The sequence below is a fragment of the Vanessa cardui genome, chromosome Z (genome assembly GCF_905220365.1).
Source record: "Vanessa cardui chromosome Z, ilVanCard2.1, whole genome shotgun sequence".
NCBI classification, from domain to species: Eukaryota; Metazoa; Arthropoda; class Insecta; order Lepidoptera; family Nymphalidae; genus Vanessa; species Vanessa cardui.
The window spans coordinates 16,271,236-16,286,693 of record NC_061154.1 but is presented as its reverse complement, the minus strand read 5'-3'; the positions used below and the strand labels follow the sequence as shown (position 1 = coordinate 16,286,693).

At 33.0% G+C, this 15,458-nt stretch overlaps 1 protein-coding gene across 1 annotated transcript; it reads left to right on the top strand.

The window, feature by feature from the left end:
* Positions 1 to 50: 50 nt before the first annotated feature.
* Positions 51 to 13,295, top strand: LOC124543125 (solute carrier family 35 member F6). Its single transcript, XM_047121190.1, has 8 exons — positions 51 to 186; positions 1,624 to 1,805; positions 1,920 to 2,066; positions 2,566 to 2,713; positions 9,275 to 9,439; positions 10,761 to 10,925; positions 11,457 to 11,583; positions 11,664 to 13,295. Exons 2-8 carry the CDS (start codon positions 1,659 to 1,661, stop codon positions 11,860 to 11,862), a joined length of 1,098 nt encoding a protein of 365 aa, XP_046977146.1. The 5' UTR covers positions 51 to 186; positions 1,624 to 1,658; the 3' UTR covers positions 11,863 to 13,295.
* The last annotated feature ends 2,163 nt before the right edge of the window (positions 13,296 to 15,458 follow it).

Below are 15,458 nucleotides of genomic sequence, written 5' to 3'. Positions count from 1 at the left end.
CTGTTTTTATATCAATTTATAATCTGTGTATAAATTGTCGCTGACGCGACGAGGCTCACGGTCGTCGAGTAATCAAAGACAACAATATAACTTCTTCATTGTCTATTTGTCCCATAGTATTGGTAAACGTTTTAAAAATATTGTTTTGTGATTGTCAGAACTCAGAAGCGGATGCAATTGCAATACGTAAGTAAATTATCAATATTCTATTTTAATTTACACCTTAGAAATACGACGTATTATTATTCCAACTAATTAACCAAATATTTTTTGTAATAAAATAACAATGATAATAACTTGGTTGAGTTCAGTGACCAAACAGTGTCAAAAATTCTTCTCTATAATGACGAAGGAGTTAATTTAAACAAACGAATAACGTAATGACAATGTAATATTCTATACCGAATGTAATGCAGATTTCTAGATGTACCATAACTTTAAAATGAAAAAAAAAATAAAGAACAAATTCGTATTTTTTTTAAATTAATATTAACAGACATACTTCTATTTGATGTTTATCTACCAAACAAAAATGTTAACAAAGACTTATTTATATTTAGTTTTTTGTTCAATCGATGGATTGACATTGAATAAAAGAAATATTTACGCAGTATGCATTCGCGTATTAACTTTTTTTTTAAATATATATTTTTAATAATAAAAACATATGGATTTCAAAGCTTATCTTGTGATGAAAATGTTTAAATTATACTCATAATTATTCTTAAAATCGCAATATAACTGTGATAAGTTGCTAATATTCCCTTCAAGCCCTAATATCTACTTGATCTTAGCTCACAAAGAGTAACTAATGATGATCATATTCCCCTACTAGACAATCTAGTTAATTTCTTCATAATATATGCAAAAATTTGACCTTATACACTTAAAAAAAAAGTAGGTTAAAAATACATTATATTATACAGTATTATACAGTATTATTATTATTATTAGGGTTATTTATACAGTAGGTTAAAAATGGGATTGTATACACTAATAGAGAATGATCAATTTTATGATATTTAAAAGTCTGCTTTAACTCGCTATAGCGTCTAAAGAATTTTGAGTCAGAACTCTTTTCAATACTACTAATACTTGATTCACCTCTATTGTACTGTATTTTATGAAGAATGGTTACATTTGTGTCTGGGTAATCAAATATATTTATCTTTTCATAAGATTAGATCTGACAAAGGTATAAAAACAAACATTTTAATATACATAATAATAAATAAGATAAGTCTTGTTGAAATTGCTTTTTGTTAAAATTTGTAAAATAAATATATATCATTAAGATTTCAACTTTTAAATTGAATATTTAATCATTTAGGTACTGTTTTTTTACTTATATTAACCCATTAGTCAACTGTTCAGGTTATTCCAATGCTGTGTAATAAGGTGTTATATGCAAAACCATTTTGTAGAGAAATTCTCAGAAGCAGGTAATTAAGTTAATGGAACAAAAAGTTCACTTGTCCTTATTTTAAACTTATATGAGAAAATTTACATCTTCTAAGGTCACTGTTGCTTACATCTATTAGGGTGATAGAATAATTTTATATCTATTTAAAAATTTCATGCCCCATGAACGATGATGAATGATGATTATATTGTATTGCGTAGGTTAACTGAGGAATAAAGCAATAACAACACAAACAATGGCGTGGTCAAAGTATCAAAAGTTTCTTGCACTCATGATGGTGGTTACTGGATCAATAAATACATTGAGTACCAAATGGGCCGATCAGATGGATTCGAAAGGTTCCGACGGCAATGTGAGAAAATTCGACCATCCATTCCTACAGGTATTTGAACTTCACAATTTATTTATTTAATAATCCGTACCTTTTTTTCTTTTTAACAAGCTAACTTGAGAGTTAATATCAATTAAATATTAATATATTATTAATAATTTGTAGGCAGCAGCAATGTTTCTCGGAGAGATTCTTTGCTTGTTGACGTTCAAATTTATCTTCTGGAGAAACAGGAATGGTGATCATCAGCTTATACAAGGCAGTCAAGATTTCAATCCATTTATACTGATGCCGGCAGCTATGTTTGATTTGGTAAGTTATAGAATATAGTTGACTGATTAACTTTTCTAAATGGCTGAACTTTCTTGTGAATTCAGTGGTAAATAGGTGATTGTGTTTTACCGTTGAACAAAATTTCTCTGTGAATATTCTTGTCATCTGTTGAGAGGTATAAAAAGCCTTTTTAACAAGTAGGTTGAAATACATAGACCTATTTGTTAGTGGTAAACCGTTCTGAAAGATCATATGGGTAGGTATAATCCATTCATCAGATTCCAAAAATAGCAATGTTCGAAGAAATACTGTAATATTTCCTGTTCCACAATGGCTATTCAAAAATAAATCATTCAATACAAAATTTGAAGAAATTTAGATAAATAACCTATTGTAGGATTTTATTTAAAGAATCATTCAAAGTTTGTAGAAAAATATGCTAAATAGTCAAGCATTTTTTTACAACAACTGTTACATAGTGACAATTTCAAAATAATTAAGTGCTGTGTTTTTAAAATTTTATTCCAATTGTTCTCAGATCGGTACGTCCATCATGTACATAGGTTTAAACTTGACGTACGTCAGCAGCTTCCAAATGTTCAGAGGATCAATTATTATATTTGTGGCCGTGCTGTCCACTACATTCCTCGAAAGGATTATAGTCAAGAGGGAGTGGGTGGGAATCGGTAAGTTTGTTATCTCTTAATTTTCTAATTATACTTAGAGTTTTGACGGTTAATGGGTTCAAAACTAGTCAAGCATTGAAATGTACCAATGAATGAAAATATTTTCAAGAAACCTGTATGCTTGAATGAAATAATATACACTCCACATCGGAACAATAAAATTTCTTGCTACAGGGGTAAAATCGCACTTCGTTTTGTATTGAGACATGTACAGAGTATCACGGGCTGCGTATATTTATGTCTGTTATGTTCGATTTTGGAATATGAAAGTTACAACTGATTGGAAAACTAATGCAGATGACTGCAAATATCATATAAATAATTATGTTTGTTAACTTTTTGTTGTTGTTGTAACTTCTTGTTGCTCATATTCAAAATTCAACAAAATTCAAATCGGTCAGTAATTACAGTTTTAATTTTCCTGTAATCCTATATACAGGCTGTATACAGGATTACAGGTAATTTTATTTATTTTAGTTTGGTGGATAAAATAAGCATATATAGCATTATATATTCGTAGAACTGCCATATTGTTAATATTCTAAAAGTTTTACACTTAAAAAAGGAAAGTTATCGAAGTATGTAATTATTCAGAGCGACAATCGTAAAAGTTAATATTGTGAGAGTAAAACGTATGTTTACATGTCACTTCCCGAAATCGTCTAATCAAAACATGTGCCCGTCTGTGTGACGCACATTGTGTTATCATAACATGAAACTACTACATAAACACAGCACGAATATCAACAACATTTCAATAACTTTTATGAAGATCATTTGCGAAAACGTTTTAGTAAAGCAGCTGTCTTTTTCTTTTGCACGTCGCCTTACTCATGAGAGAAAAAGACAAATCGCTGTTTCAATCGCTATTCACACGCAATATAAAGTTCATTATGAAGACTTAAGAGTAGAGGGGTGATAAATAAGCGGGAGTCAATAAAATAATAACGTCAATTTTCTAATATAACAGTGTGACAAGGATCTTCCCATCAGCCAATCTGTATAAGTGGTCAGCTTGATCAGCATCATTGTATAAAACAAAGCTGGAACTATATCTAACTAACTACAACATATATAATTTATTTTAATAACTATTCATTGTATCTTATAAAATTAACAAACCGGTAACAAATGTTATACGTTTTTCACTAGTAGACGAAATTATGCTTCAGAGTATTATTTGTATGTTTTATGTAAATCCTTATTCTTTCAACGCGAACTGGTAATTACATACATTTATTAAAAAAAAATTAATAATACTTGAATAATGGAGTCGAGATGGCCCAGTGGTTAGAACAAGTGCAACTTAACCGATGATTGCGGGTTCAAATCCATGCAAGCACCGCTGATTCATGTGGTTAATTTGTCTTTATAATTCATCTCGTGTTCAGCGGTGAAGGAAAACATCGTAAGGAAACCTGCATGTGACAAATTTCATACAAATTCTGCCACATGTGTGTTCCACCAACCCGCATTTGGAATATGTTCCAAACCTTCTCTTCCAAGGGAGAGGAGGCCTTTAGCCCAGCAGTGGGAATTTACAGGCTGCTGTTGTTGTTGTTTGTTGTAATAATACTTAATATTATGAAGTTGGAAGGTTTACATGACTACATTAAACTATGGAAATAACGCTCAGATTTAAAAAACCTGTTGTATTAAATAGTGCGTCAACTGTAAGAGGTTAATCTTAGGTAATGGATGATGGTCAAAGATCGCTTTCTTCATCATAAATCTCACATCACTTAACGTTTGCACTGAGTAAACGTTAAGTGCGACTATAGTCAAGTGATACGGACTCAACGACTATGTTGTGATAGGTCGAAATAGCTTCTAATCAAGCGTAGCTACTAGACTAGAATGGAGACGCGAACGAAACAGTTTATTCCCAGCGATTGATCCGATTATCAGATAACTTGTATCGATTTAGTGGAGATTTTATAATTTTTAATACAATGTAAAAATCGTTACACCTAAAAATTAATTTGCTTGTTTAAATTTGTACTTTTGTCAATGAATGGCTGAAAAATAGAGAAAAAGTGACTCAACCGTTTTGTCTTTGGTTATTTTTTAAATATCGAATCGCATTTAATTAATAGAATTGTTCCGATTTTCAAATTATAGCTTTGTAATATAAAGAAAATCGAATTATATTAAAAATAATACACATTTAAATAAAACTATTTGTTACGGATTTTAAGTGCTCGAAACGTCGGGATGTCCAAAATAATTAATATACGCGATTAAAATCCGTAATAACTAGTTTTATTTAAATGTGTAATAATCGCGAAAATTTAGGACAAAATTAAATATAATACATATTTTCTTAGCACAATAAATCAATAATAAAAAACAGTTAGTTACCGAGATTTTAATAAAAAAAATAGAATTAAATGTATTGTGCTGTCGTTACTATTGTATTGTTCTATAGCATATATATTGTCATAGCAGATAACTATATTTGAGATATATTGTGATCGACAAAAACATGTGCGATATAACGAAAAAGATGTGTCATTATAAAATCGAGAGCATGCAAATATTGATATCGTTATATGATTCATACGACGCAAGTTAAACAATTTCACTTCGAATCGACATTCCTATTGTAATTGTATCAGTTTTTAAACTTACAATGCAATTTGTAAACAAATATAACAACGCTATACGACTTGTGAGTTATAAAACGTTTTGTTTATAAAATTTGTATAATCATTCGTAACTATGTAGCAGTTTAATCTTGTGTATTAATAGCGTCAGTCGATTTTTATCCCAGTAATTATGTGTGACGGATTTACAAATTTGCCGCTAGTAGGCTATTCATTTTTTGCCGCACCTACTGACTTTAGAAACTCAATACGTTAGTTTAGTTCACAATTAAATTTATTCTGAAATTGCAACTTCATGATTTGTGTTCTATCGTCCTCATTATATCATACATTTTTTATTTCTTTAAAATAATAACAAATTTGGGCTAATTTAGCTAAGCTCCAGTCTATTTAGGCTATTGGTAAATCCACCACTAGTAATTATGGTCTTATTTTGACGAGTTCCAGTAGATGTGCAAAAATTAAATGTATCATATATGTGTTAGTATCTGTCTATCTGTCGCTCATTTACGATCAAACCGCTGAACCGAATTTGATGAAGTTTGATGTGAAGCAAACTTGAACTGCAAGAAAGGATATAGGTTACTTTTTTGCCTAATATATGACAACCTTGTTGGTTACCGTAAAGGCGAGCATAGCCACGGACGACTACTAATATTATATAATTGAGTCGTAACAACGATATGACAAGTAATTAATTTTAGAAGTCGAAAAAAGTTACTGGCCTCGTAAACAACGGCGCTAAAAAAAAAACAAATGTAAAACATGTGAACAGACATTGTCGGTTAATAATGCAATTAAATTCAAATAAAACCTGCAATAAGTTTGGAAATTAGTAAGAATCTGTTGAATTTATTAATAATTTCAAGTGCTAACCACTAGTAAATAATAAAACTTCATCATCGATAAATTTGAGACGTACAATCCTATCCCTCGAGAAATATTGTATTTAATTTTATAAAATTGCAATTTTAAACCATAGACTATAAAATTAAAAAAGAAAAACACCAGACATTGCTCCTAAAAACACCAATATAACTTAATTTATCAAGATACTTAGACTACTTAAATAATACTGTTATAAACAAGCTGCCTGGTAGACTTTGCTTGAGTGAAATATGGATTTATTTGCTTCCCGATCCGAAACGCCCATGAATCCACGTAAATACATAATAAAGTAAAACAAAAGCGAAATCGTCCCAACGTATACGGATCGGATTGTACATACATATAAAATCAGGCCCGCCGCTAGCTGTTTTGTCGCCCGCGTGCAATACCTATTATGCCGCCCTTTTTTTCGCTACAAAAACGCATACCACTATTCCTCCACATGAGGTGGGGGGCGGGGTGTATACCTGCTAAAAAACCAACGTTAACGACCCACTCTGTCTTTTTGGAGGATGTTACGAAATCTTTTGTGCATACTACCGTGACGTTCTAACGGTAGGCTCACCTCTGCGGAGTTCCACTTCCTAGGGAGTTCTCAGGGTACAGAAACCCTTAACCCCGGGACACTTATGGCGGGAGGAGAAGACATCCATAGCGAAGACCCCTTCTACTGGTCTTCTTCGGCGAAGCGGGTCAGCAGCACTGTTCCCACGGTCCCGTAAGATAAGAACCTTGTTACGAGCATTAAGGGAGTCCAACCAAATAGGTGTATTTTCCGTCCAAGTACAGAATCAGCAAACAAATCCCATACCATTGCATCAAGGTGTGAGATGAGGGGACGTTATTTCCCCCAAATTGTTTACTAATTCAAAAGGAGGATATGTTCAAGACGCTGAACTGGAAAGGACATGGCATCAACATCAATGGCGAATACATCTCTCACTTAAGATTTGCAGACGCTTGCTGATTCTTCTATGCGTATCGGCCTACGGATGAACTTGGATAAAACCAAGGTCATGTTCAATGAACATGTTCTAACGGAACCGATTGCGATACACGGTACCGTCCTCGAAGTTGTTCAAAAATATATCTACCATGGGCAGACTTTGCGATTAGGTAGAAACAACCTTCAGGACGAGGTGAATAGAAGAATTCAGCTGGGTGGGACAGCGTTTGGAAAATTACGTCGAATCTTTACATCGTCGATCCCACAGTGCCTTAAAACGAAAGTCTTCAACCAATGCGTCCTACCCGTCATGACATACGTAGCCGAAACGTGGAAACTCACGGCAAGGCCGGTCCACCAGTTTAAAGTCGCTCAGCGTGCTATGGCAAGGGCTATGCTCGGCGTTTCTCTGCGGGATCGCATCAGAAGAAATGAGGTGACCCGCCAGAGAACCAAAGTCATCGACATAGCCCACCGGATTAATAAGCTGAAGTGGCAGTGGGCGGACCATATTTGTCGCAGAACCGATAACCGTTGGGGAAAACGTGTTCTAGAGTGGAGACCGCGTCTCGGCAAACGTAGTGTAGGACGTCCTCGGGCACGGTGGAGTGACGACTTACGCAAGCGGCTAGTAGGAGCTGGATGCGAGACGCCCAAGAACGATCTCAGTGGCGTGCAATTGGAGAGGCCTATGTCCAGCAGTGGACGGAAATGGGCCAGCCCATTTCCGGTCATTGGATTAGATTTATTTATATACAATAAATAAAAAATACAATGACATAGAGCGCACGCAGGCAAGGTGTTTGGTTTAGGAGGTCCTCCTAGGGGCGCCCCTTTGCTCTCTGTTTACTTAACGCCTTTTCTAACTCTTTTTTCAACTGACGATGTGCAGCCCGCAGGTGTACCTCTAAGTTTGCGTTGAGCACGATGCGCCTGCGACAGCGAACGTATGCCCTCCGCGCCCAGTTTAACGGTGCCCGTGTAGCTCTGCTAATTCGAGCGACCACCAATATATAACTTACGGCGTGATACCCTTCAAGCCGCCCTACGACAACGCCCTACTACAAGTAACGGATACCTAATCTACCGATTGATAAGGAAGCTAAAGGGGATTCTCGTAACTTCGACAATATTGTTTTTCATAGGATAACAGACGACGGACTTTTAACTTTACTGAGTGCGATATTTTTCGATGCTTTAAATAATTTATTTTACTTAATGATTTTTGGGAATTATAATAATGACTTGAATTAAGTACGTGATGTATTGCTCAATTTGCCGCCCCCTGGATGTGCCGCCCGCGTGCGGTGCACGCGTCGCACCCCCGCTTACGGCGGCCCTGTATAAAATATAGTTAGTAACTAATTACTGCATCCTTTTGTTACTTGTAGGTATAAAGAGTAATAAAATTTTCTTTCAATAATTTCCTTAACCGTTGAGAGTGACATCATTTGTAAGCACAAAGTAAACACATTATATTCACTATATGTATATATATAATAGGACTTCTATAATTACATTTTATAGCGAATACAAATTTTATATTTAATATTAATATTTAGTGTTAATTTTTAATTAAATCCACCAGACAACATTTGTTGTTTTCCGGTGTGAAGACTTAACTGAGCCAGTGTAATAAAATACATAAAAGTAAAAAAAGCAGCCTGTAACCCTTTGCTGCGATAAGGCCACCTCTTCCATTAAGAAGAGGACTTGAAGACTTGGGTTGGTGGAATGCACATGTGGCAGAATTTCGATGAAATTAGACACATGCAGGTTTCCTCACGATGTTTTCCTTCACCACCGAGCACGAGATGAATTATAAACACAAATTATGCACATATAATGGTGTTTGCCCGGGTTTGAACCCGAAATCATCGGTTAAGATACACGCGTTCTAAACACTGGGCCATCTGAGCTCAATTACGTACATGGGGGTATGATATCAGTTCCTACAGCTAGTAGTGTATTGTCGTTGTAAGGGTTGGTTAATGTTTCTCAAAATGCCACCACAATGGACTTAGGGCTCATAACCCCAGATTCATTAGCATCTATTAAAAACAAAATCAAATACCAAGTATGGTGTGACAGCACTTTAATTTTTTTTTCATTTAATTTCAGCTACAATTATCCTAGGATTGTTGATAGTGGGATTAACAGATGCGATATACCAATCGCCGAGTGAAGCTAAAGGCAGGAACAGCTTGATAACCGGTGATCTCTTGATCATTGTTGCACAGATTATATCAGCATGCCAAATGGTGTATGAGGAGAAATACGTGTCAGGTACGTGGAACTTCAATTCACACCAAAATATATGAACGGTTACAAATTTAAATTAACACGAAGAAATTTGGGCTCATATTTTTTAATAATATAGTTTATTAACATAAGAATTAATAAAATTAAATGCTTAAATATATGCAAATATGAACTAAAACAAGTTACTGTATAAATCTTGACCGCGTGGAATGGTGGCAAGAATGCTAGCAGCATTTCCCCGTTGAATCGCAATTCTGATCCTCTGGGCAAAAACGAACCAGCCCTCCTGTCACCAGTGGAGGCAATGAGGCGAGGTGTTATACTTTTGATGAAGCTTTTTGCACCACTATTCCAAGGGCAAATGGAAAAAAAGTAATTAAATAATATCATGTTCTATTTATCCTGTGAACCATAGTGTGGTTCCGTATCTGATCGTTTGCGATTTTATTTTCATGCTATTCATTACATGTCAATCCATATGAGATTTGTTATTATATAACACGTTACTAAGACTTAAATGATATCTTATTGTCAGTCTAATCGGGTTACACTGTTGCATACTATTGCTAATTGGCTTATGACGTCATAGATCAATGGTTCCTATTATTAGAAAACATAGCAACATCTCAATTTATCTAAACATCTGTCCATATAACAAAATACTGCCTAAGAAGTCATTTATTAGCAATTATCATTGGTGTGTTTACAAATACTAAAGCTAATATCAAATCGTAATATGTATTCTACATAGAATTACTTTATTCATCCGCGTTCCATCCGTGTGTTTCGGAGAGGGGTGTGGGGGCGTGGTACTTAGGTGTTTAGGCACTGTATACAGACCTGTATGTATGTTGTATCAGACCTATATATATGTCAACTTTCATGATGATAAATAAATAAACACACCTGTAATGTTCTATCATCAAGTTTTAGACAATTAGGCTTATAATGTTAATAATATAAATATATTACTTGCTTGGTTAGCTAATGTTTCTGGTGAGTCATTACAAATATAAACAATTAAATATGCTATTTCTGTTAGGTATATATTGTTGTAAGTCTCATAGAGACACATAAGTTGGACAAATGTTAAAACCACACTTGGTCAGTTGAAAAATCATTGTTCAAGGTAGTCTTGCTTCTATAATCAAAACCACTGGCTCGAATTCTGGTTTCCTCCGAGAAAAACCGGAGAGAAATTCAGACGTAGATCTCTTTAAAAAAACACCAATTTGTATGAATATCTACTAAAGTTCTACCAGTGATAAATCTAAATATAAATATACTAAATAATATCCCAAAATTTAAGCATTTACAATCAACATGGTCCAACCTTTTATTCCAGGTTTAAATATCCCTCCATTACAAGCAGTGGGATGGGAGGGCGTCTTCGGATTCTCTGTTCTATCTGGACTACTCGTGATCTTCTACTGGATCCCCGCACCTCCTCACTTCGACCACAACGCTAGAGGGACCGTTGAGGATGTGGTCGATGGGCTTGCTCAAATCGGTAAGGATGTTTATCAGATTAACAATTTCACTTCGAAGATATCCAGTCTGAAATTGGCCATCAAATTTTCAATGTTTACTCTATCTAATTTATTTAAGGTTTTTAACAGGAACTAATTTTTAAAAAGACCTAACAGGCTAGTTTATAAGAGGAGCCTTACTCTAATAACCCTAGATATTTCGAAGTAATAACACTATGTCCACTACTTACCATCATGACATAAGGTTTTGAACTTAGTTTTCCGTCATTATTGGCTCATTAAATGATTTTACTCACAAATTGACCCAAGTTGTGGTTAGGTGAGATCAAAACATCATGATTTGTGATCATGTCGTCCTCGTCGTTGAAGGAAAATATCGTTAGGAATGTTTGTAGAGGATGCAAATCTGACCAATATACCCACTGCTTAGGAACAGTGAGGGGTAGGCTCTAAATCTTCTCCTTGAAAAGAAGGGAAGGATTTGTAGTTGGGACTTTACAGGCAAATGTATCTTAAGCCGATTGCATTAATAAATAAATGTTATGTTTCAGGTAATAATCCTCTTTTGTTGGTGGCCATTTTGGGTACTATTGTGTCGATAGCGTTCTTTAATTTCGCTGGTATCAGCGTTACGAAGGAAATGTCAGCCACGACTCGAATGGTTCTCGATTCAGTGAGGTAAGAAATTATTCAAATCATTTTGATTATATAACACCCATAAATATATATTATAAGAATGCTTATTATGTAATTTTCAGAACACTCGTCGTCTGGATGGCATCCCTGGCTTTGAGCTGGCAAATATTCCACTGGCCGCATTTAATTGGTTTTGCGGCATTGATCCTTGGTATGTGCGAGTATAATGGCATATTGCCAAGGTGCTGGCAAAGAAGAGTTGTACAGGAAGATGAAAATCAAGTTGTTAATACAGAAGCCGACCGGCTTGAAGAGGCTTAAGAGGTACACTATACCTATATATGTATACATGATATTATATGTCAATTCTTCTATTTTGTAATTAAATTTTATATCTAAGGGACACTATTTTATATATATTTTTTTAATTTAAGACTGGGACGGTGAAGCCAATAGTGATTTTATGGAATTTAATGTATATAGAGGCTCGCCTTAAGGGGGTACAATACAGACCTGACATACATTCAGTTTTAGATATTGAGACAAATTTATAAAATATGTAGCGTTTTTTTGTACTATAATTCGTAGTTTTTTTTTTTAATACAGATCATGGTTTATTGATTAAATGTTATTTGCTTTCTTGATATTTCACATATACTGATTTGAACACTCTGTATATATAAACATAAGGCTTACTTATAAACGGTAATCAGAGGCTGAAACGCAAACAATTTTGTCTCCAATAAACAATTTGTAAACTATAAAAAGAGAAAGATATACATATAAATTTAACAGCCAATACTGCGTTTATAAGTAAGACAATAATTATTCTTTGTCAAAGGGAAATATGTTATAAAGATATTGTAAAGACAGTCCCTCACTAGCGTCACTCTTGCTTGCAATGTAACAATATAATATCGGTATAATCGCCTGTATGAGCCGTGACGTAAAGACAGTGGTGGGGATCAATTTTACGTAAGTACCTTTCGGCCAATGAAATTGACCGATTGACAAGTGACAGTTCAATAAATGACCAATCGCGTGCGGCCTCGTCGCCCCCGGTTCCTTCATTCCTCCAAAGAGATCTAAAAATGTACAGGTAAGTTTGTGATCATAGCTCATGCCGATTATTATAACATATCATTTATATTATATTAGTTAAAAGAAAAAAGTTAAGTTGCCCACACTGTCAGTTCTACTCATGGAAATATTGAATCATACTGTTACATTAAGGCGAATTCAGACGTTGAGGGACAGTCTGAAATATTTTTTTATATTGTGGGTGTTTAAGGTGCCAGGGTTATTCGAATTAAAATTCAATTGAAACAAATCGAATTAGGTTATAAATATCAGAAAAATATATTTAATTTCTATTCAATAAGGATTAAACATGTATCACCATCATTTGAAATATTAAATTAAGTTAGATTTAGAGTATTATAAAAATGAATATTTAATCATTGATCGAAGATGACTGCGGCCATACATCTTATAAAAAATCGATTTTGGCAGCGATAATCGATTCTCTATTCGGCCGAGTTAGGTTTTGCTATATAATTAATACCATCGCCGTTAAAGTTAATGGAAAGGTAATAATTTTTAATGGTGTAAAAATTTTGCTCAAAGGCATACTGTGTCTAAGAACTTAGGTATTAAGTCCTTATGTTTCTAAAGAATAAAATACATTGTTTTCAATTCTATATCTGTGAATGCCTCAGAAATGTTACTCATTGAATTGATTTTATTGGCTTTAGTGTATTATGTGTCATTAAGGATCCTAAGGTTCAAAGTTTTTGATAATCTATTCCTAATTGCTTTAGTAAAATATTGAAATATTATAATATGTTGTGTTTTCACTATTTTATTTTATTATAAACAAATTAATCTTGCTCAGCTGATCAGACTTGACTGTTTCGTTACATATATCTTGTAATTAATTAATTAACATTCAAAATTCAATGCTACCATGAATCAAATATAATTGCTCCTAATTTGTGCGATTCGTCCAAAGATTGAATACAAAATTATAAATTTGAATCCAAAGATTATTTAAAAGTTAAAATGTCTATATTGAGAACAAGACAACACCAAAATAATGTAAAGTATTTCCTGTAGTTTAAATAAAATAAAGAAAAGATTATTATGTAGACTTTAAGAAGGGACGAAATAAATATGCTTATAATTTTTTTTGTAACGAAAAAGATTTAATTTAATTGATTAGAATAACTGGCAACCTTGTTTGTACCGATCATAAATTACGATAATATTTTTACGTCATCTGTAGTCCACGTGGCATTGTAACATCAAACTACTGTCATTTGAAGATGACATTTTGTTTATAAATTAATACCTAATTGTTATTAAACTAAGGTCGTTATGAATGTGTTTAAAACTATCGGATATTTACTTTACAATAATAACGGATTATAATTTAGTAAATTTCTTTTTATTTTTATGGGTTCATAATTTTTGTCTGAGTAGAAATCTTAGTAAAAAATTATGCATGTAATAATAAAGTAGATCTGCTTTTTCAGGTTAAGCTTTAGAAACACAGAAAATAAATTAGCTGTAGTGATTCATTCTCATAAAGTTATTTATTTTTCATATTTTTTAATCTATAACATTGTTAAGAATTATTATTATTACTTTAAAATCAAAAGGTGCCTTTTAATGAACTAACATGTATATTATTATTAAATTAAATATTATGTTAATGTTATATCCAATTCAGAAACCTCAAATATTATTTAAACCGACTCCACAAAAGTAATTTCATCAGAACTTCCTAATTTATGAACCAATTCGAATAGATCTGTTTTTGTTTGGGACCAACTTTTCTTGTATAACAATATGATAATTTCCTCAGACTAATATTTGAGGTAGATTTTTTAAATTACTTATATCTAACCTCATTGTTGTAAATTTTGATTGAATTGATATTCTGTGGACTGGTATTAGTACCTTCTTAGAATGGTTAAAGTAAGTTTTAAAAATGTGAAACAAATTTTGCCATTTGCCAAATTATTTAAAAATAATTAATTTATTTATGCTACACAAATAACCACTGTTACATAAAACATCTTTTTGTCATTTTAAAACCAGGGTACAGAATTTAATTCAATGAGAATTTGTTTAAAAATGAGGCATCTAAATATTAATCTAATAATCATATTAATTATTTTCAATGAATAATAAAAAAATATCTCATTAAATCTATTTATCATTAATCAAATAGTATTTAGATTACCTGTGACTACAAATTACAAAAAAAAATAATATAATATAATTTGTGATTTAAAAAGCCGAGTGCTAACATTCTGAAACTTATTATACATATATACTCTCTATAATTTTTTCACAATTCGTTTAACAGGTAATGTGCACTCGGCTTATTTGTGATATAAATGAATTTAAATTCTATACAGAAATCCTTCCATGTCAAAACTACATTTGCATTGAAAATATCATCAACTTTCAAATGATGTAAATTAGTTTTGAATAGGAACTATTTCTGAACATTTGCAATTCCTTTATGCGATAGTGTTACCATTATAAAAATATTATTTTAATAAATAAGTTAATTACAATTAATTTATTGTTTTATTTATTAATTAATTAAATTATCCTTATTGAAGTATCATGTGTTAGTTTTTTTTAATTCTGGTTGATAGAAAATAATATGTCTGCTTTTGTTTGACTGTTTCCTAAAGGCGGGCATAACAAAAATTCTCCTGCGTCAGTTTCATACATTTTGTATGGGCTATCGCACACCTCAAGCTGGCCGCAACGGGCCGCATCGCAACGCATTGGCGCATCGCTAGCCAGGCGTATTTTTGCGGCGATGTTATGCGTTGCTATGCGGCCCGTCTCAGTGTGCGTTAGCAGACGCAACAAGTAGACGGCTGATTGAGTGCTGT

Coding starts and splice junctions, on each gene's coding strand:
- LOC124543125 (XM_047121190.1), top strand. CDS start 1,659: ATGGCGTGGTCAAAGTATCAAAAGTTTCTTGCACTCATGATGGTGGTT. Junction 2,714..9,274: donor GAGGGAGTGGGTGGGAATCG/GTAAGTTTGTTA, acceptor ATTTAATTTCAG/CTACAATTATCCTAGGATTG. Junction 9,440..10,760: donor TGAGGAGAAATACGTGTCAG/GTACGTGGAACT, acceptor CTTTTATTCCAG/GTTTAAATATCCCTCCATTA.